The sequence below is a fragment of the Ursus americanus genome, chromosome 22, assembly GCF_024610735.1.
Source record: "Ursus americanus isolate L20-20 chromosome 22, mUrsAme1.1.p, whole genome shotgun sequence".
Lineage (NCBI taxonomy): Eukaryota > Metazoa > Chordata > Mammalia > Carnivora > Ursidae > Ursus > Ursus americanus.
In genome coordinates this window covers 17,004,323-17,027,329 of record NC_142148.1, presented here as the reverse complement: position 1 = coordinate 17,027,329, position 23,007 = coordinate 17,004,323, and the positions used below count along the sequence as shown (strand labels likewise).

Below are 23,007 nucleotides of genomic sequence, written 5' to 3'. Positions count from 1 at the left end.
ACATTTTAAATTTGTTCTTCGCCATTCATATTTTGTTTGACAATTACCTGTCAATACTTTTCGGTCTTTTTTTTTTTTTTTCCCCTATCAGCATAATGACATTTTCATTGACTTGTTAGAGTTCTTTCATGTGAGAATATTATTCCTTCCTGATCGATTCTGTCATATTTTCCCACACCCAGCTTACCCATTTGCTTTTTGAATTTTGTTAATATAGAAGTTTTTCTTCTCCTTTTCTTTTAACATAGTAAAATTTGTAAACTGTGACTCAATGGCATATTTGTTCGGTTTCAAAGAACTGAAAGGCCCTCGTAATAAAAGAATGATATTTAGTTTCTTCTGGCTCTTGCTTTTTTCTTCTTTTAAGTTCTTAATCCATAATTTATTTAGCATATCATAATATATATGCAATGTATTCTACTTTTTCCAAATTATTAACCCAATTACAAATACACTATTTGTTAAGCGATTCTCCATTCACATAAGTGTTAACAGCTAGTTTCACTACATAATGGATTATTTTCTGGGCTTCAATTATTATAGCTGTATCACATACTGATATTTCACAATGAGGTGTCCCCGACACAACTTTTTTAAACCATTCTATTACCTTCTCCTCTATATTATTTTCAGATCAATTTTGAAATCACTTTGTCAAGTTCCACAAAGAATCCAGGTTTTGATTGCAATTGAATTAAACCTATAAATTCATTTGGGGAGAACTGATACCCTCACAATATTAAATGTGCTAATCCAACTTCATTGATGTATCTCTCCGTTTATTCAGGTCTTGCTTTATCATCCTCAGTAAAGTTTTACAGATGTGTGTGCTTTCATACTTTCTGCACATTTCTGGTTTTACTCCTAAGTATTTATATTTTAATTGCATTTGAGAACAGGATGCATTTCATTATATTTTATATGGTTATTACTGGCATATGGCTACTGATTTTTGTTTATTTGCTTTGTGTCTGACCCTACTGCCAAATCTCTTGGAAATCCTAATAACTTCTTTTTTGTTTGTTTGTTTAGTTTATTCTCTAGGCTTTGAGGCTATAAGAATATTTGTTCCTAGAGGGGCGCCTGGGTAGCGCAGTCATTAGGCGTCTGCCTTCAGCTCAGGGCGTGATCTTGGCGTTTCGGGATCGAGTCCCACATCGGGCTCCTCGACTGGGAGCCTGCTTCTTCCTCTCCCTCTCCCCTGCTGTGTTCCCTCTCTCACTGGCTGTCTGTCACATAAATAAATAAAATCTTTAAAAAAAAAAAAAAGAATATTTGTTCCTAGAAATTAAAAAAAAAAAGTGCCTTTCCATCCCTAACTTACTAAGAATTCTGATCAGTAATGAAGGCTGATTTCTTTTTCAAATTACTTTTTAGCCTCTCTGAAGATCAGATGGTTTTTATCCTTTGACCTACTGATAGGAGGCATTATACTAATAGTTGTTCCAGTATTCAACATTTTTCATCAGTGCCTTTTTGGAATAAACCCAACATGGTCGTGGTGCCTTATGCTTTCATAATGATGCTGGATCCCGGGAGTCATTTTAGAAAGAGCCTGAGCTTTGTAGCTATGTAGTTCAATGCTCGGTTCGCAGCTAGGCCCCCTGGTCAGGTATATAGCTTTGGGTAAGTCACTTACTTTCCAGACAGTCAGTGGAGGAAATTATACCCACCCCAATAGGTCGCTATAAGAATTCCAAGTAAATTCCTCCAAACCAGCTCAATGCTATGGGCCTTGCATCTCACAGAAACTCAAACTGGGTGACCATGTCTGTCATTACCATAGTCATACATCTTCTTTGTGTTGTTGGCTCAAGATTTTCATGGGTAGAAGAATGACTCCAATTTTAAAGTATTTGGGAGCTATTTTTTTTAATCCTGCAAGTTTGATAAGCAAAAAAACAAACATATTAGCTTTTATCATCATCAATACTACCTCTCTCCGTGGCTCATTTTATCTTCCAATCTCAATTTTCAAAGTTAGAAAGAATCAGGGAGTATTTACCAGGGTATGTTTGTTGATTTATTGTACTTAACCCTCCAGGCAGGCCCTAGCTCTCTAGGGATCATGGGGGAGCAGAAAAATCTAAAAGTAACAGGATGTTTAGTAAGGGTTTTTCTTGTTACCTGGGAATTTTATCCAAGGCTACAAAACCAAGATTAAGGAGTAAGTACTACCACATCCTCCAGAGGACAGCTGAGGCGCTTCCAGATGTCCTTTTTGAGACCATAAGAGGCACCCAACTGGACCCTCCCTCTCCACTCCAACACCACACTTGGCCCACACAACAAGTAGGCTGCGTAGACCGTGAAGAGAGACTCCGGAGGTTGTAAATAGGTATAAGGGAAGAAGGCTTTAGCTTTTCTCCTCATCTTCCCTAAACCTAGTGAGGGGCTCCAAGGTAGCCACCTGTAAACGTCGTGTGTGCAGAAAGGGGAAGGGGAGAGGGTCTGCAAGAAGAGGAGAGGGACAGCTCATGCCCCAGAAGATGCCTGCTTGAGTGCAGGTACCCCTTGGTTCATGCAACTCCTGAACCATGTACGGTGAGAGCAGGCTTTCTCCTTCTGCATCCCCGCATCTCTCCTCCAGGGTCCTGTGGTCCAGGGGAGGAAGGAGGCACAGAAACGACAGAGAAAGCAGGGAAGGAAAGGGAAAGTGGAAGAACGAGCACCACTTCTCCAAATCACGGTGCACAAGTGGTTGTCCTAATCCGCCTTCTGTGGGTGCCTCCCGTCTGAGCTCACGGGCAGGACGCTGGCAACGATGTCCCTCTGAGCACGGTGTGGCCTGCATGGAAGACCCCCCTACCCTAGCTTGTCACGGCGTTGGAGAGCTCCCCGTTGGTCTTCGGACTTTGCTTTGATTCTGGGTGGGATGGCGATGTGACCACTCCTCACTGATCCTGCTGAGCTTCCCTAAGATCATGGGGAATCTCTCCAGGATCGTGGCAGGACAGAGATGGGACTAACACGTCTGGGCTCACATCACCATCCTGCTCAGAAAGAAGTTCCATCTGCTTCCAACTCAGAGCCCTAAGAGTTAGGCCACGTAATACTACCCCTATGGAAGCTGCGGCTTATAGAAATTTAAGGGAAAAAAAGCAAAAATGCTGGTTAGATGACTTTGTTCTATATTCTAGACCCTCGATTCCTCTTTCTGGCTTTCTATGCCTCCACTCCACCTTACAACTGCAGGTCGCACTGAAAACATGAGCCTGCCCGAGGGTGCTCACTGAAGAGGGCGAGGACTCACCTCCACACACTGTTTGCAAGCTCTCATGCTCACAGGCATGGGCATCTCAGAAAAGAGATGGGGCTGGATACCGAGCTTCTCTCTCTTACTTGGGACTAAGACCAAATTGGAAAAAGCACAACTCCACCCTGAACCCTATTATCAGGTACCGTTTGGGCCATCTCTGCACCCTGCAAGCACGCATCCAGGCCTCCAAAGCACCTGCAAAGCCTTTCCTTTCACATCTTCCCTGCAGCTCAGAGCTGCTGCTGTCATCCACCGCTGTCACAGAGAGTAAGGACAACACACTAGAGAAGTCCTTTACGACAGGGTCCATCCCACCAGAATGAAAGCAATCGGTTTAGATCCTGACACCCTTCTTCCTGGGTCTGAGGATTTTTTTCTTTTTACCAAATAATGTTCATTAAGTGGCTTCTATGTTTTGGGTTCTCGGCCAGGCTTCTAACTTATCTCACTGAGGCTTCACCACAAAACAGTGTGTTGTAATCTCCTGTAGATGAAGAAAAGCAGCAGAGCCACAGACAGGTGCACGGTCATCGAGACAGCAAGTACCAGCTGGAAATAAAAACCAGATTCTTCTTGGCGCTAAAGCCCCTATTCTTCTCAGTCAATTCTAATGACTACTCTCACTTCATTGAGCCCAGCAATTTGAATTTCTCCTTTTTATTCCCTTAGAGAAGAGAGACAGACACATATCACTTCAAGTAGGAATCCATAAATATGTAACTAAAACATAATGTGCAATCAAACCTCAGGTGGAGGGAAGAAGAAGAGAGCTCTCCAAATCAGCAGCGTATGTCACATTTCGGGCCGCACAAAATCACTTTCCACTTGGAAAACCTGAACTCTGCGAGCCCACGATGAAGAGGGTGCCCAGGCAATGGGGCCTTTGATCTACAAGGAGTAAGCAATCGGGGGGGGGGGGTCATGATCATGTGGCTTTGCCACATCGGTGATTTGTGGCTCCACAACCGTGAAGTGACGGTTGTTGCCTAGAGTCTGGCTCCAGCAGGGCTTCTGAGGATGAAGGGAAGAGATTTCCAGAGCATAAGAAAGGTAACTTTGGGTTGCTGAGGAGCTGTTTCTGAGATAAGGAGGAATATGTCTCCTGGGAGTAAAATCAGATGCATATCTAAGTGGGTGTTGCATGGAGCCAGACTGGGTGACAATGAGGTATGATTTCTTCTGTGTGATGCTGCGTGAGAGTTTTAAGGCATCAAAAAGCAGGTGCTCAGGCCATTAAAAGGGGTACCTGGAGGAAAGATGAATTGGACCAGGGATGAGTCTGCACACCCCTCTGCATCTCACTGGCCTTCCCCAATTGCTGGCCCTGGCCCCCATTCCCAGTGCCATTGACCTCGGCTCTCAGAGACTGATGCTAGCAGTCTCTGCTCTTTTGAACCTATAGGATGCTCTGCTCCTACATAGGACCCCATCCGGAGTTTTGTTCCAACCAGTTAGTATTAGGTAGAGAGTAACAGCAACCCCCCAGGATCTGAAGAGTTAAATGGTCTGCTATGGGAGAGCTTAAGCGTCCCATCAGAGACAGCACCCGAGGTGGAGGCTGGATGGGCAACAGACAGTCCTCCTAGAACCCAAGTCCTATCCCTGGATGTCTGCTGTTAGACGTGTGCCAGAGCAAACCACCCGCCGTTCTAGACAAGAAAACCTCTGAGGGTCCAGACCAGGATCATCAGGTTCTGAAACGGGATTTCCCATGAGATGATGAAGAACAAAAGAATAGGGTCCACCCTTTCACCTGCCAATCAGTCCAGAGAAATGGATATGCAAGGCTTCCTGTTTCAACAATTCATAATCGGCACATCCCAAACAGTAGCGGCAACCGATAATCATTTGTTTTATTACAGGCATCTGAAGGGTATTTTGAGCTTTTCAAAGCGCTTTGAGGCACATGATTACATATGCAGCCCACACCTGTACGTATCTCAGGAAGGATGGCAAATGGCTACACTGAGCAAAAGAACAAAATGATGAATGAAAAACACAAACGAATGGGGCATCTCCAGGGAATAGCATGAAAAAAGAAAATCAGACTGCTTTCACTGGTACTAAGAAGTCCCTCTGATCCTACACTGCAGGGGCCATCAGGTGGTTCTCAGGGAAGAGGAAGAGGTAGCCTGCTGGTCTCTCCTGAGCTCCAGGTTTCCAGACGCTATCACCTGCTGTGCATCTTTACCCCACACACAACATCTTCAAACCTGAACTTGCTCCCTTGCCCTGAATCCATCTACTGTCTTTTCCATCCCAGGAAGCAATTCCACCACTCATCTCTCAGCCATCCAAACCAAAAGCCTAGGAACATCGTCTTTGGCCCTCTTATCTCACCCCCACATTCCCTATCCGATAATCTGTCCACGTTCTGGCTTAACTGGCTAAGAGTCTTGTTCTGAATCCAGAGTACTGGGCTAGGATGCTGCTGTGTGGCCAATCTCTTGACCATCTGCACCCTTAAAGGGGAGACCCCGCTCCTGATGCACCAAGGACATACCTGGCCAGTGTGCCTGCTAGACCCACAAGAACCACAATACATCCCCACCTGCCATTGCTGAATTGGTCCCCAGTATGTTCCTGAGATATACCCGGGGTTGTAGCCCGAGCTCCTGCTTTAAGTCTCTGCCACCAGGGTCTAGCACAGAGTCTGGCATATGGAAGGGGCTCCAGAGAGGTTTGGTGGGAAGGCCTGCAGTTGCAGTGGACTAGACCAGGAGGCTGGTCTCCACAGCTGCCAGTCTCCTTACCACCCAAGCTCACACTCCAGAGAACACATGGAGAGTAGACACCATCGAACCATGCCATGGGGAGCTCCCTGGGCCAAGAGACTTAGCACTAAACACTGAATTGATCTGTGATTTTGGTCTGATGATTCTGAGCCTTAGTCTTTCTCCGGTCTACCTCTGGGAGCTGCCTTAAAGATCAGCATAACGGACACACCCCCAAAGGGGCATGCTGGTGTGGCACGGCGTACCAGTGGTTCTTCAATGTAGGTGTGCCTCAGCGTCACTCAGAGGGTTCCTTCAAGGGGAGATTTCTGAATCTCCAGAATTTCTGAATCATTCAGTCAGGGCACGGGGCCTGAGAATTCGCACTTCTAACGAGTCCCCCGGGGATGCTAACTCTGCTGGTCCAGGGACTTTGCTTTGAGAACCAGGGCTCCAGACCACTTTAAGAGCACTGCCTTTCCATGGCGACCTGGTTTTTCTCCACGAAGCATGCTATTTCAATATTCGACTTTATGTTTATGTTTTGCCCTTTTTGCTGTTTTGCTGGAATCTTAACTGAGTCTGTAAATTCCTCTGGGCAGAAATTACACCTTCCACACTCCACGTTCTCTCATTTTCTTTTTTGCAAAATAATGAGTACATTTCCAGTGTGATTAATAATAGAAAAAGGAAAGGGGGGGGGGACTCAGAGTACCAACCCCAATAAACAGCATCCACAAAATGGATACCAGCCCTGAAATCCACTTAAAAATTAATTATGAGGCAAAGAACATTCTACCATCAGTGGCAATGTGGGAAAGAAGATTATGTTCTTGATGACATGTTTTGTGAAATGTGGGTTATTTAAGATTTTAGCTGTAACTTACTTAAACACCAACATTTTTTGAAATATAAAACCACAAACAGCATTTCAACTCATAATTTTTATAGTGATAGACAATTGTGTTTTCAACATGTAAAATCCATTACACAGTCGTGGCAACAGTTTGCAATAGATTGTAAATTTTTATTGAGATGATCATGTTGCGATTGAATTTCAAAATGTATTATATGACCATCAGCAAACAAGTCCATGGGGGCTGCTAAAGTACTTGGAGTATCATTTATAAAGATCAAAAACCCTGGAAACTTTTAGATTTGCCCTGTGGAAAGAGAAAAGTCTCATTGGCAGAATCAAATCAATTACTTTTATGGATGAATATTGAATTGCCAAGCTGAGATAAGGTATTACCTACTTTAATAACATAATCTTATGTCCTTCTAAAATAGTAGGTTTCATAATCGGGTTTCAATAAGGAATTTTACAAAAGGCCCGCTTTAGAAAATAATCAAGAAAATGGCATTTCCATTTATCACAGTGGTTCAAAAACATTCAAAGGAATATTCCCAAGCAATGGACATCCTCACTCAATTTGGGTTCCACACCATCAAGATGCACTGCTGAGGTACTTACGAATGATTACAGTCAATTCTGCTATCGCTCTCGTTTTGACAGCGTGAATGTGTTCCAACACGATTGACATATCAGGAGACAATTTGAGCATAACACGAATGTCACATTTGCTGTGTGTGATTCTGTATGGAAAACACTACTGAAACAGAAAACTGCACGCAGCTCAACAGAGCCACATAGGAATACACAGAATGTACCCACCTCAAACCATCCACCTGCTATGTCCATTGGCCGGGCGTGCTAAGAGCCACATCCATCCACAGCGGATGTCCCGGCTTTCCACCACATTCAGAAGGCACTCTTCACCACCACTGTTGCCCACAGGCTGCAACCTTTCTGACACACACTTCCAAAGCAGAATTGGGGTCCCTTCAAGGAAGCACCCCGTATACACTGCAGGATGTATGCATACCCTAAACCATTAACATGTGTGACACTGTGCCATCACTTTTACTTACTTTCCTCTCTTTTTAAACGTGTCGCTGATGCTGTAGGAGTGTTGTGCCCCAATCCTACTTCGTCCCATTACCCTGATGGTTTTTACTGCATAACTTTCCATACCGCAATGATTTTTAGGGACACGTATGTCATGTTAGAGTAGAACTAATTGTATTTTGCTTTGTTTTTTTTGTTTCACAGGGTCGCTGGGCTGATGGGTCTTTTGCTCCCCACCCAGAAGCCACTGGTGACTCTTTTCCCAGTGGAAGCCAATAGTTCATGCCTCCATTTCCCTGGCAGGCTGGTATAAGCTCTGTATTCCATGCTGATGACGCAAGTTCTCTGTTTTCATTGTAGTGAGACCGATGATCAATGGCGTTAGGGTCAGAAAAACCTGAATGCAAATTCTGACTGTGCCCCTGGGTCAATTCTATGACTTTGGACAAAAAGTTTGAAAATATTGGGTCTCTATTTCTTCACATATATATGAGATAAAAGTACTTACATCAAATGGTTAGAGGAGAAAAATGAGATTACATAAATAATGTGATACGAAGGAAAAACAAAACAAAACACTGAGTTCTTTTAACTTCTTGAGTTACATCCAGAGCCTGAACATCTCAGGGATACAGTCAGAGATACATTTTAGCCAATGCCCCTTATTAGAAACACCATAGAAGCCTGGAGTCTCCAGGGATACAATACAGTTGGATCAAAAGAACTCCCTTAGACATAGTCCCAGACACCAAACTCTAAAGCAGCATCCAGAAACCTCAGAGACATCGTTAGAGCCCCAAGCCCCCAGAGTGCACGGAGCTAGGAGGTTTGCAGAGATACAGAATCCAGAGGACCCTGGGACAGTCCTAGTCCAGACTCTCATGCTGGAACCAGGAAGCCCCATAGGATACAGAGCCAGAAAGCTCTTAGGGACTAACGCGGTTCCAGAATCCACTGAAAGACACGCTTAGAGCCGGGAGGGACTCAAGATATAGTTGGCACCAGGAACCCTTCAGAGACAGAATGAGGAACCATCAGGGAAACTATGAAAACCAAGGGCTCATTAGGGTCACAAGCCCAGCCAAGGGGTCCTCAGAGACAAAGTTGAAATCATAAACACCTTAGATATATAACAAGAATCAGAAGCACTCAGGGATACAGTTCAAACAAGGCCTTTACAAGGCACACAGGACCAGGAGCCCTTGGGGACACAGGGCCAGGAGCCCTCAGGGACACAAGACCAAAGGCCCTCAGGGACGCTTTCAGCACTAGGAAGCCTCAGACATACAGACACACCAGACGTCCTTGCAGAGACAGAACCAATGTCCCACTGGAAACACTGTCAGGACTGGGAAGGTCTCCCTGATACAGCTGGAGTCAGACGGCTCTATGAATCACAGTCAAAGCCCGGCCATCTCCAGAGTTACCACCGGAGCCCGGAGGTCCTCTAAGGCAAGACCAAAACCTTGACTGTTGCTCTCTACAACAGGACGCACACTCCCACCAGAGAAGTTTCGGAATGATTGTCACAGAAAGCCAAGAGGAGGATCAACTGAGGGCGACTGCCCAACCTCTCAAAACTGGAGCTATAATTGAAGTTCTTACCTGCACACTTGGTTCTGGTGGTGAGGGGAGGCCCTGGTGGTCCCGTGCCTCCCTCCCCTGGTCGTGTGAGCAGCACTCGGATCTCATACTCCACATCAGGGTCCAGATGCCACAGCTTATAATTGGGAGAGTCCACTATGTGGGTCTCGGCCCAGGTGCCCGTGGTGGTGCGATATTCCACCTCCTTGAGGATGATCGGGCCATCGCCGATGATAGAATTGGCATTTGGCTTGATCCACAGGTAGGTGGCCCCTACGGCCAGCAGCTCCGGGGGGGCGATGGGTGTGGGAGGTTCTGGAAGACAAGCAATCAGCAAAGGATGTCAGACCAAAGTGGTTTACGGGGAAGAATCCAAGCATAAGAATAAGGCCAAGGACAGAATTCCAGAGAGAGCCATATACATACTCACACCCCTTTCTTAATGCCATTCACATCCTACTTCATTTTGTATGTAAATACCTGAGTCAGTATCTCTTCTCCCACACTAGCACATCTCCTTCATTTAAAGAAAATAAAGAAAGAAGGCAATAATGGGTAAATGGTTTTTCTAGAACACAGCAAAGATGCCTGGATTAATATTCTGCTTTCCATCCTCAAATGAGAACATGTCTTTACTGAAGTGGAGTTTGGTTCAAAGTCCAGGCGAGTCTGAGATATACAAACATTCCTTTCATAGCAACACACAGATTGTTAGTGGAAGTTCTCCCCAAGTAGTGCTAGGAGCCTAAGTAGCAAAAGGATGATGGCACAGCAAAAATTTAGCTTCTTCAACTCCAGCGGGTCCCCTCCAGCAGGGAGAGCGTCACTGGCACAGTGGTCCCTGTGGGCATTGAGGGTCAAGGGAAAAGTCATGCGGAGTTAACCTGCATCTGCTATGAGTTGCCCCTATTCCATTAAGTTCTATTTCTTCAGCTAAATAAAGGAGCATTTCAATAAGCACTTATGGTGGGTCTTTCTGGCAATTCTTAGCCCACTGGCAAAGCTGCAGAAATAAGCATTAACTTTGTATTCCTTATTTACCAAGAAATCTCATATGCATTACTTTGGGCAAATATTCCACCTCCATTTTGATGGATAAAATCAAACAAAGAACCCAAGCAATGGAGTCACCTAATGGGAGACCATGGAGCAGGTGAGGCAGGATGGAACCCACATCTCTATGCCTTCCCAGACCAGCTGTTCCCTTGGAAAGCTGTTTTGCCTCTAGATGTCCATTTTCTAAAAATCAAAGTGTGTATATTTGTTATTTTTTGTCTGCAGCAAAAAAAATAGCAGTGGAACAATAAAGAAGACTAAAGAGAAAATAAGTCCCCTTCCCTACCACACAATATAATAGCCATTTTTATTTCTCCATGTTCCAACTTCCATTCATATATTTAAGCCTTTTGCATACAGCTACAGCAACACAGAGACCCCATGTTTTTCTTCCCTCACTTATTACATTGTAAAGACTTTGTTGACAACAGGGATTCTGTCATCACTGTCTTAATTAGCTACAGAACAACCTGTCAGGTAACCACACGAACTCATCGCAAATTGCTGGGCACGTGAGTTGTTTCAAGGTTTGTTATGGTAAATAATGCTGCAATGAACATCTTTGTGTAAATGACTCCAGTTTTTCTTGCCTTATGTTTTTTGGAACCAATTGCCAGAAATGGGATCTGTCAATGGATATGAACAAGTCAGTGATTTTTGGAGTAGAATTAGGAAGTGGAGGGTTGGAGGAGCCATCTGGGGGTGGAGTACAATGCAGATGTGTTCAAGAACTTTTGGAGGGCCTCTGGGCTATTCAGGCGGGTAAGGCAGGTGGTACAGATTTCTGTCTGGAACTCGGGTGAGAGCCTCAGGGTAGATCAGACTCATTCCGTGTTTGCTTTTTAATTACCTAGCCACAAAGATTCTCCAGAGACAGAATAATTGCTATGAAACAGAGGTGGACAATATTTTCTCAGTGTGACTTGAAGCAAATCTTAAGGGACAACTTCAGATTGCCTCTATTATAGCCTGCCATTTGGTCAGAGAAAGAAATTAAGCAGATTAGTCAAGCTAGATGCTTTTCTTTACAAAGCCATGAAGGTTATTACTCAAGGCCTTGTTATCTCAAAGGTGTTTGCAAATTGATTTTTGGATAATTTGTTCCAGGTAGAGAAGTTAAGTTGGCAGGCAGATAATTTCTGGGCTCATCCTTTGTGCATTTTAGATATATAGACACTCTGATCACCACTGTCAACTCTCCAGCGTTCCCATCAGTTTCCAGGGGGGCCCCAAGGGTGATATTTGGTAGCTCTGTGACAACTCTGCCCAACTCCTTAATATAATTATTCGCAGGCTGGCCCTGGACAGAATTAAGAGCAGCAGACTTCAATACTTTGGGGCTTGAGCAAGTGGCCACATTAAACTCTCCCCCATCGACTTTACACCATGGTTTTTGTTCTATTTCAGACATTAGCAGTAAATTGCTGACCACCAGAAAGAAAATAAAGTATCAATCTTTCCAAATGTTTGGTCTCTTTTCATGAATTTCCGATGGTAGGTACAATATAGTAACAAACATTCCCTCGAGTAAATAAATGTCTTAATCTCAAATGACTTAGTAGTCCGCATGTCCCTGTGCAGACTAGCCAATGAGGTTCTCCCTCCCTCTGTCCCCTCAAGAATACATCATGAAGTACATCCCAGCACTTCAGCCACTTGGCTCTAAGCAGCCATCAGATTATTGTTTTGTTTTCTCTTTTGTTAGTAACCACTGATTTATAATTAGCATTCTTTAGAAGTCACATGTTCCAGTAATTCAAAGAAAGAGAAGTAGGGATGAGACACACAATTTTTCTTCTTTATTTATTTTGGTAAGCACTTCCCTTTTTTAAATGTACAGAAAGACCGTGTTTGTCAGTTCTCCTCTTTGACATGAACTGTTCAACCAGACAATGCAAGAAATCAAGGAGGCCATCTAATCCAACAGCCAGGGTCTTCAGAAAGGAAACCAAGGCCCTGGAGGGCTCATGGCCTGTTAACTAGGGGGATGTGGGGGGCAGGGCATCAGAACTCAGGGCCCAAGCAGCATTCTGGCTCCTCCCTTTTTCTTCTTGTACTTCAGATGTTTAAGTAATTAGCCAGAAAGATCATCCAAGGGTGTCTTTCCTAGTAGTTTTTAACTTTTGAGGATGCATAGGCCAATGTAAAGATCTGGTGAGAAACTCCAGCTTCTCTTCCCAGGCAAATGCACATAAAGCCTATTACTGAGACTTATGCTCACCATTTCAGGCATTCACCGACCCTTCTGAAGCCTAAGCATCAACCCTTGAAGAGGCTATGTTGAGAATAAAGGAAAAGCACAGAGATCCTGCTGACAGACCACATGCCCATAAAAGCCTGCAATTCTCTGGGACCCCAAAGCCACCCTTTGTTGCAGGGGCTAGAAGTTGAGAGTATAATCATGTAAGAAAATGTAACTTGATGTTAGGTTCACAGATCTAGCACTTCCAGGCTCCCATGGTCCTAAACATCCGGGTGAAAATAAACACGTGAGATTTCCATGGGACGATGCAAAGTAAATGTGTAGGCCCTCATGGCCATGACCCACCCAACACATTCACAGATCTCACATTTGGGCTAAAATATCTAATGGATTAAGACATGACCTCACCCATGAAATGCTCTATCCTAAGTAGAAATCTTCTTCAAAGGCTGTCTTCGTAGTTTCCGTTGCTATAACGAAACACCATAGACTGCGGGGCTTAAACAACAGGCATTTACTTCTTACAGCTCTGGAGGCTAAGAAATCCAAGATCAAGGTTACCTGCCAACTCAGTTCTTGGTGAAAACCCTCTTCTAGCTTTGCAGACTGTCTCCTTCTTGCTATGTGCTCCCATAATAGAGAAAGAAAGATCTCTGGTCTCGTCCTCCTCTTATAAGGGCACTAATCCCATAATGGGAGCTCCACTTGCATGACCTCATCTAAACCTAATAATCTCCCAAAGACCACTCCCCCCCCCCACCTCCTAATACCATCACATCCAGGGTTAAGACTTCAACATATGGGGGCGCCTGGGTGGCACAGCGGTTGAGCGTCTGCCTTCGGCTCAGGGCGTGATCCCGGCGATCTGGGATCGAGCCCCACATCAGGCCCTTCTGCTATGAGCCTGCTTCTTCCTCTCCCACTCCCCCTGCTTGTGTTCCCTCTCTCGCTGGCTGTCTCTATCTCTGTCGAATAAATAAATAAAATCTTAAAAAAAAAAAAAAAAAAGACTTCAACATATGACTTCGGAAAGGGAGGGGCACACAATCATTCAGTCCATAGCAGAGGCTATGTTTTCATATTCATCCTCCTCTTCACGAAGGGCTTTGTCTAACTGTCACCATCTTGAGATGAACAACCTGATAGAACTCCCTGTGAAAAGAAACCCCAACTAGTACGTACTCTCTGCTTCTCACATGACAGAGTGCTGAGCATGTGGACTTTAATGGCAGAGAAACGCGGGCTCTCTGGACGCACGGAATGAGAGGGTAAGGTATAGTCAGAGCAGCAATGACAATAAAGTGGAATGAAGGTCATGATGGGGGTGGCAGAGACAGTTAAGAGGCCCATGAAGGGACCTACCCTGGTTTAGAGGTTAGGGAAGCTCTTGCAGAGAGAGCTTGTGACCCATGGGCCTGCGACTCATGTTAAGATTGTGAACAAAGAGAGAATGCCTTTGGTGGTCCTGTAGCTCGGAGATGCTGGAGAAGGGGCTACACTGGGCCAGACTGGTAAACAGTTAAAACGAGGTGTTCAGAACGTTCATTAGTTCACTCATTCTGCAAACACTGAGCACCTGCTATCCGCCACACGCTGTTCTGAGCACCGAGGATTCAGCAGTAAACAAAACAGACGCAATCTTCTGCCAGCGGCTCCCATTTAGCTTTCACTCAAGCACCGAGAGAAAGAGGAGTAAGAAGAAAAGAAGGTAATTCGGAAGCTGATGAGAAGGAGGAACTGGAGAATGAGCCAGGCCCAGGTGTGTGTTTATGGATCGACCAAACGATGTGCATCCATACAAAGGAATACCGTACAGCAAGGAAAAAGGAACAAACTATTAACCCACGCGACACGGGTGAATCCCAAAATTATGTTACGCAAAAGAAGAAGAGAAAAATGCATGCGGATTCCATTTATATGAAAAGTTCAAGAAGAGGCAAAATTGACCGTGGTGATGAAGGTCAAAATTACAGTTACCTATGGGAGCAGGTCCTTATGGGGATAAGGCACAAAAGAACTTTCTCGGAGTGCTGAAATGTACTACATATTCATCTGGGTGATTAAATAATAAAAATCAGAACAGTGTTACCTCTGGAAGGGGACTTGAGAAAACTTTCTAGGATAATAAAAATTTTCTGCATCTTGATTAGGGTTGTGTAAGACTCATGAAGCTGTACGCATCAAAGAAAGGTATTTTGCTATATGTAAATGCTATGTTTAAGGACATTAAAGAAACAAACAAAAATACGGTTTGTCTGTGACCCAGCAGGTGGGAAGAACGCCAGTAAATTTTACCTGGAGCTGAACCCCAGACTCTCTGGAGGGAATGAGCTTTTAATTCCATATCATTTATCTCCAAATAATTCTATCAGCATCATTAGATGCTAGAATTCCTACTATTTTTTTCCTAAGAAGAGGTTGTTCCTACACACACCAGCTCTCATCCATGAGCGTTTCCACATATGAAACCACCACCCGCCTCTTTCTACTTGACCCTGCACCATCAACTGTGCAAAACCAGGAATAAATGTTTCATTTGATGGCACTCTCCGCCGACAAAGTCTGGAACCAAATCCAGAGGGAGAAAGCCTGGCCTTCAGGGAGCTGAGCTGAGAGATGGCACCGGCCCCTCCCAACCGGGCATCAAAGCACTTCAAGGACAAGCCTCTGTGAGCCATCCACATACGAGTACTGGGCAGCAGCCGCCCCAGACCTGCCTAGGCTCTCCTTCAACATGTAGGTGGTGAGGTGACCCCTTAATGTAATTCCGCCTCGTCCTCAGGCAGCAATCTCCAGACCAATTCTGTCTTTCTTTTTCCTGCTGTGAGCGCTTGTAACAGTTTGACTCCCCAGAAATTCCGACAGAGAGCAAAAGTGCTTCAAATAGCTAGAGAGCAAGCTTTGTGCGTATGTATTGTCTGCTCTAGACAGAAATCAAACCTTTTGAGAAAAACTAAAAGTTGCTAAGACATGAAGTGAGCCTCGACATGTTTTAGGTGGATGGAACCTGGCCTCTGACACTTTCCACCACCCTCCGCCCCTATCTGATCACCTTTCTAATTGCATTGCTATTTACTGACCCATGAGAGTCTGTGGGAATGCCCCTACCCCACCCACCAACAGACACACAGACCCTCATGCTATTTAATCATTCCTACTGCCACAGGTTAGCACATGTCATTTTTCTCGATTAGAGCATCTTTCCTTTTATTTTTATTTTTTATTTTTTTTATAATTTTTATTTTGTTATATTAGTCACCATACAGTACATCCCGTTTTTATGCAATGTTCCATGATTCATTATTTGCATATAACACCCAGTGCACTATGCAATATGTGCCCTCCTTAATACCCATCACCAGCCTATCCCAATCCCATCCCCCCCCCCCCCCCCCGCCGAAGCCCTCGGTTTGTTTGCTTTTACTTTTAACCAAACCAGACCCATTTTTCTTTTCAATTCTGCGTCATGGCTACTCAGCTGCATGACCACAGGTCTAGGCACACAGTGGATGCTCAAAGCATCATACTCATTAGATATTCTACTAACCAGTATGCAAGACTGTTTCATAAAATAATGACTTAAGGATCAAAAAGGAAAAGGGAAAACTAGCTTGGAGTCAGGGTCCAAATCTCTCTTTGCCCGCCTTTACCACTAACCAGCTCTGTGACCCTGGACAAACCACACGATCTCTGAGGCTCTCCACTTTTTCATCTTCCGAATGAAAGATTGTTTTACAATTCTAATTAGAAAAGTATCTGAAGTTTCTACCAAGGACTATAGGGATGCCATGTGCATACGTTGACTGACTCTACCTTGACTGTGACTTGTCAACAGGAGACCCCACCTTCTCCCTCCCTGGCATGGACCCATGAGGTCCCTGAGCAGAAATCCCAAGTCGACACAGCACTGATTTACCAGTGCAGGCCCACCAGAAATAGTCTTTGTGCCCCAGCCTAACAGAGAGTTGATGGTCAATAAATATTGGATGTCTTATTCAAAAGATAAATTTTGGTAAGTTTTCCCAAAATAAGAAGTTGGGGTTGCAAAGAAGAGACGAAAGAGAGCAAGAAGGAGAGCGTTACAGAGAACAGGGAGTGGATATTCATGCTAAGGGCTTCAAGTGGTTGGGGAGAAGACATCAAATAAGCAGAAGGGAACAATAATCAAAGACACAACAAAGACAATTTCTTTGAAATAAATGAAGATCTGAGTTTGCAGAGGATGAAGAACATGGTGGGCTTCAGGCATAATCAATGATGAGACTCAAAATTAAGCACAACTGGTAATATTTTGAAATACAAGACAAGGAACGTTCCCACAAGTATCTGGAGTTTTAAAAACAGATCTCCATCGAAACAAAAAAAGACTAAGCAATCAGTTCTCAGACTTCAGCATTTCAATTTGAAACACTGTGACGTAATGGTGAAGTTGATGAAAACAGTAATAATAACCCCAAATGATGGCAGTGGCAGCGAAGACGTATTGCAAAATTGTATGCACCTGTCACTGTTCTCAGTGACTTAGAGTATTAACTTGTTTAATCGTAACAGCAACACCGGGGGTAGAAACTATTACGATTCGCAGTTTAAAAGAAGAGGGGGGGGGGTGCCTGGGTGGTTTAGTCGGTTAAGCACCTGTCTTTGGCTCAGATCACGATCCTGGAGACCTGGGATCCAGCCACACATTAGGCTCCCTGCTCAGTGGGGAGTCTGCTTCTCCCACTCCCTCTGTCCCTCTCCCGACTCATGCATGCTTTAATAAATAAAATCTTTAGAAGAAAAAAGAAGAAGAAAGAAATGCAGAGTAAGTAACTTAGCCAATGTTGAACAATCAGTAATGTTCAACGACTAGTAAGTTGCCTCATGTTGAACAACTAGTAATTCAAGAAGCCAGGACTGAGGGCCCAGGCAGCTTTATGGTGGTGGGGGGGGGGAGTGCCTCCTAACCCTAATAATAAAACACACACACAAGGTTTTAAGAGGATTTTCATGGGCCAAGAATTTTACAGTCAGCTGAACTGTGGTGCATTTGCATGACTAACAGAAAGACACTCTCAGACTCTGAAAAAATGCAGGAAATATAATGTCTACTTGCCCTTCCTTAGAGAAGAAATTACTTGAAGACAGACCCCTGTCCACCTTGGGATGAATCAAAATCACGACTCTAGGATGGGGGAACTGAGATACTGAAAGGATTGGTCTAATGGACACACACAATTTCTCTGGAATAGTCTCTCGCTCTTCCCCTTCTCCAGGCGCCTCACTTTTTATTGTCCTTCGAGGGTCAGTTCTCTTCTGGGATGCCCTTCTGGATCTCACCTCAAGCCTGTGTTCTCTATGCTCTGTGGGTATCTCAGCCCAGGGTCCCGAGACACAAAGCTTGAGACCAGGATTCTGTGCAAGTGACTGAGAAGGAGGAATGGCAGGGGAAAGCTCAGGAAGCCAAACATGGATGTGGTCTGGGTTGCAGACTCCATCAGCCTGCTCCCAACGGAGCTCTGGAGCACAGACTGCACCACCTGGCCTGCCCCCCAGCGAAGCAAGGGTGTCGTCAGTCATCTGTATCCTGTGTCATCCTTTGGCTAGAGGCTGCTCTAGGGGTGCAGGCCTTGCCCCTCAGCCAAGCAGTGTCCACGTGGCTGAGGACAGTTACCCCAGGAAGACTGTAGTGGTTTCCTAAGACTTCCATAACTAGGCACTGCAAACTGGGTGACTTAGAGCAACAGAACTCTATTGCCTCACAGTTCTAGAAGTGAGAAGTCTGAAATCGAGGTGCCAACAGGGACATGTTCCCTCCGAAGCCTCCAGGAAAGAATCCTTCCTTCCTCTTCTACCTTCTGATGCTTGCCAGCAGGCGTTCATCTTCCCTGGATCATCGACGTATCACTCCGATGTCTGCCTCTGTCTTCACACAGCCTTCTCCGCAGTGTGTCTGTGTCTCTAGGTCCCAATTTCCCTCTTCTGATAAGGACTCCGATCACACTGCATAAGCACCCACCCTTCTCCGGTAGGACCTCACTTTAACTGAATAAGTTACATCTGCAAAGACCCTCCTTATTTCCAAACATAGTCACGTTCTGAGGCTCGGGGGGAAAAACATGAATTGAGGGGGTAACAATCCATATTCAGTCCAGTAGCAGGGGCAACTGGGAGCCTTCAGCAGCCACACTCCTGGCAACGAGGGGATGGGGGCACCAGGCAGGGGAAGGAGACGTGGATTGCGCAACCAACAGCATCCCTGGAGTGGACAGGTGCCTTGGGGCTCCCTGGACACAAATTCATCACAGAACTTGTGCAGTTACATGGAGACGACTTGCTGGTGGGTCTGTCTCAAGAGCAAAGGCCAAGCCATTTTTGCCTGGATGCCCAAACCCCATCGCAGGGCCTACTCAGTGCTGAGCCTGATCCTGGAGTCACAGCACCCCATTTCCTCCCGTGGGTGCTATTTGAAGACATGGACCATCCATGGACATTTTCTCTCCCTTCTTCTGGCACAAGTATTTTCGGTTCTTAGGATTCTAAGCAATTTCTCCCTACAGCTGAGCTATCTTCTGTCCATCTGCTGCAGATTGTGGTGGTACCTGACACTTGTCACTTCAGCGGGTAATCCTGCCATGCACTGAGACTTCCAACCTCCAGCACCCAGAAGCTTTCTACAGCTGCTAGAGTTTGATGGCCCCACCGTAGGGCAGACGGCGCAGGCCAGGCTATTACCATTCCTGGCAACAACTCTTTCCCAATGAGGAATAGGAGCTGCTGGAAAACAGCCCCGCTTCCTTGGCCCTCGGTGGGACAATGGGCCTGCTCTACTTAGTCTTTTAAAGGATCTCTAGTGGAACTCAGGATCAGATGCCCCCCAGAACTACCAGCTCATTCACACGCCCTTTAGGAGAAGAAGCCTGCCTGCCTTTCCCGCCTCACTGCCCCTCCCCTTTGCCAGTGTTCTCTCCAATTTCCGAACAAACTACTTGCAAACCATTGTCTCAGGGCCTGTTTTTGGAGAAATCCAAAGTAAGAGATTAGGAAGATTAGCAAGTTATTCAACTTCTCTGTGACTCAGTTTCCTCATCTGTAAAATGGGGATGATAAGAACCCCTCCCTCATGTGGGTTTGCCATGAGGGTCCCATGAGGCAGTAGAGTCGACCATCTCAGAACAGTCCGAGCACATCTCGGGTGCACTGGGTAGACGATTGTGTCCATCCTCCCAACCAGCAGTTGGTGGGAAACCTAGCTGGTGCCCTCATTTTGTTCCCCCCATAGAGAGACACAAAGATTCTATTAAATGCACTCCCTTTCCTGTGTCAGGATGAAGAGGGGCCACAGTAATGTCAGAGGATACTCCTGCCAACATTTCCACAAGCAAATACATTTAAGAGCTCAGCCTTGGTCTACTTAACACAGTCATGTTGCAACCAATGAAGTCATTTAAAAAAATGCATAATTCAGTAACGACTCAGCACCAGGCGAGATTTCATGATCTGTAACACTCTGTCTGCTCCTGGCTCCTCTTTCTCCCCCAGCGCCTCGATATTTTTGAGATTACTCTTTGCTGGGCCACTTCCCAAAATTAAGAACAGAGTAATCATTCTAGAAGAGCCTTTCTTTCCTTGCCTGCTAATCAAGAGTCCTAAGAAAGTATGAATCAGGAGTCTATCCCCCCTCAGGGAGGGGGGCTAGGAGAGCCAGGATTCCAAGCCTTCAGAATCTGAGGCCACCTGCAGAAGCATCTTGTTCTGGAACAGCACAAGACGAACAGGTCCATGAACAGACACTGTCTGCCTCCCCCACCTCCCCTGCCCAGCAGGCTGGCTCTGGAGAACTGGATGGAAGGAACTCAGGCCTTAGCTGGTTTGAATCTCGGAGTTCCAGAGATGCCCCATCTGTCACACCTGCAGGATGCAGCAAGGGCAAGGAACAAGGGCAAATACTCTCTCGGCACCACGTGCCGGCTCTACTCCAGGATTTACGCATGCGGACTCTTACTCCTCCTAGCACACCCTGAAGTAAGCGCTATCATAGTATCCAGTTTACAGACGAGGAAACCAAAGGAACGTGATGGTCCTCTGCTTCCAAGCTCACCCTGTTAGAAATGGCTCTGTGATTCCAGGGCATGGATTCTACAAACTGCGCTGGAGATGCCCTTGGCTCAGTCCTACCCGTGGAGGCTCTCTGTGGAGACCAGCAAGGCGGAAGAGAGAAGAAGATGCTCTGAAATCTCCCATCTGCCCCTGCAGAAGTTGCCCCTCCCCTTTGCCAGTGTTTTCTTCGATTTCCAAACAAACCACTTGCAAACCATTGTCTCAGAGCCTGTTTTTGGAGAAATCCAAAGTAAGAGATTAGGAAAACCAGAGCAAGTTTTCAACTTCTCTGTGACTCAGCTGCCTCATCTGTAAAATGGGGATGATAAGAACACCTCCTGTCTGTGGTCTCCCTCTTCAGAGGGCCCCACATCGCCCAGCTGGGTCCCTCCTCCACACTCCCAATTCCCTCGTGTGACCACAGCCCTACGTGTGATAGATGCTTCCTGCAATTCCTGGCTACCTTAGTGTCCCACGTTCGCTTTGGCAACCTCCCGACACCTGTGTAAGTCCCTTCAAGAAAACTCTGTCTGGGGCACCTGGGTGGCTCAGTTGGTTAGGCATCTGCCTTTGGCTCAGGTCATGATCCCAGGGTCCTGGGATCCAGCCCCACATCGGGCTCCTTGCTCAGCAGGGAGCCTGCCACTCCCCCTGCTTGTGCACATGCTCTTTCTCTGTCAAATAAATAAATACAATCTTAAAAACAATAAAACACCTCTCTGTCTGAAGTACCTACTATGGTTTGGGATTTCCTTCCTAGATCCTAACTGACAGAAGATCTTATAATTATCTCTACTCCACATGTGAGGAAACGAAGGCACAGAAGTTGAGAATCCTGTCCAAGGTCATGCAGCTAGGACCCGGCGGCGCTGGGATATCTGGGATGGCTTGCTCTGCTCTGCGAGTCTAACCAAGGCACTGAACCGCCCCCAGCCAGAGAGTGAGACAGGCAGCCAAGGGCCAGCAAGAGAGGTTTTCTTGTTCAATGAACAAGTATGAGGGCTGGTTCTATGTTCTGAAGATAGGGAGTCAAAGCTAATCTCTGTCTCTACCCCGAATGAACCTAAGAGGTGAGGGAGTGAAACAGAGGCGGGAATCAATAAGCTGCAGAATACCGTGAGAAAGACCGGGACGGCGGCAGTCCAGGATCTGGGGGACACACAGAAGAATGTGCTACACAGAACAGCGGCCCTCGAGAGATGTCCGCGCGCTCATCGCCAGAACTTGACATGGCAAAAATGACTCTGAAGAAATGATGAAGTCGTGAGTGGGGAGGGTATCCTGGACGACCGAGGCAGACCCAATGTAATCGGAAGAATCCATATAAGTGAACGAATCAGAGACAGAGGGGCTGAAAGACGCGGCACAGCTAGTTTTGAACACAGAGAAAGGGGCCACCAGTAAGGAAGATCAGCAGCTTCTACAAACTGCGGAGGGCAAGGGAACAGACGTTCCCCTGGAGCCGGAGTGCAGCCCTGCTGCCCCACACTAGACTTCGGACATCCATGCTCGTAAGATAATGAATTTTTACGTTTTAAGCCACTGAGTCTGTGGTAATTAGTTACGGCAGCCCTAGGGAAGTACTCTGAGGAGGCAATCAGATGGAGGAAATGAGGGAAGGCATCCCGGAGAAATCAAATCATGAAGTCATGAAAGAAGAAGAGAGTCTAACTAGCAGCTGGGGAGGAGGTGTCCGCACAGAGACGAGGAGAGACTGGGTCGCTCCGGAATGGCACAGCCTGCTGGAATGCGCATGGCAGAGGGGAAGGGCCAAAAGGCAACTGGAGAAGTTAACAGGACCAGAGAAGGAAGGGTCTTTCTGAGGAGCCGGGGCTTCGGCCTGAGGCTTTGTAGGGGGTGGTGTGATGCAGACACCTGTTCTTTCTGGATTCCTGAGTGCTAGGTGAAGAACGGGTCTGAAGGAGAGACCTCAGAGTCAGGAGGCATCATGTCCACCACGGAGAAGGAGCTGTTGGATGTCTGGGCCAGGGTAATGGCCATGGGGCTGGAGAGACAGAGGACTAGACACTGGTTTAGGATACTGGCCAGAATTCGGTCTCTGATTGGGTCGAAGGGGCAGGAAAGGGACCAGTACTTGGATCAGTACAAGTGGGAGACTAGGATCCAACAGGCCAGGTGAGTGCTGGGTACAGCACACCTGTGAAGCCACAGTCTTTCCCTGACCTCCACAATGCCTGCGTGG

At 46.0% G+C, this 23,007-nt stretch overlaps 1 protein-coding gene across 1 annotated transcript in view; it reads right to left on the bottom strand.

Moving 5' to 3' along the window:
* The window catches only part of PTPRT (protein tyrosine phosphatase receptor type T), a 776,661-nt gene that overhangs the window by 560,699 nt on the left and 192,955 nt on the right, over window positions 1–23,007 (bottom strand). Inside the window, 1 exon segment of the mRNA XM_087853941.1 lies at window positions 9,488–9,781. Within this exon segment, the coding sequence (XP_087710067.1) occupies window positions 9,488–9,781 (294 nt within the window).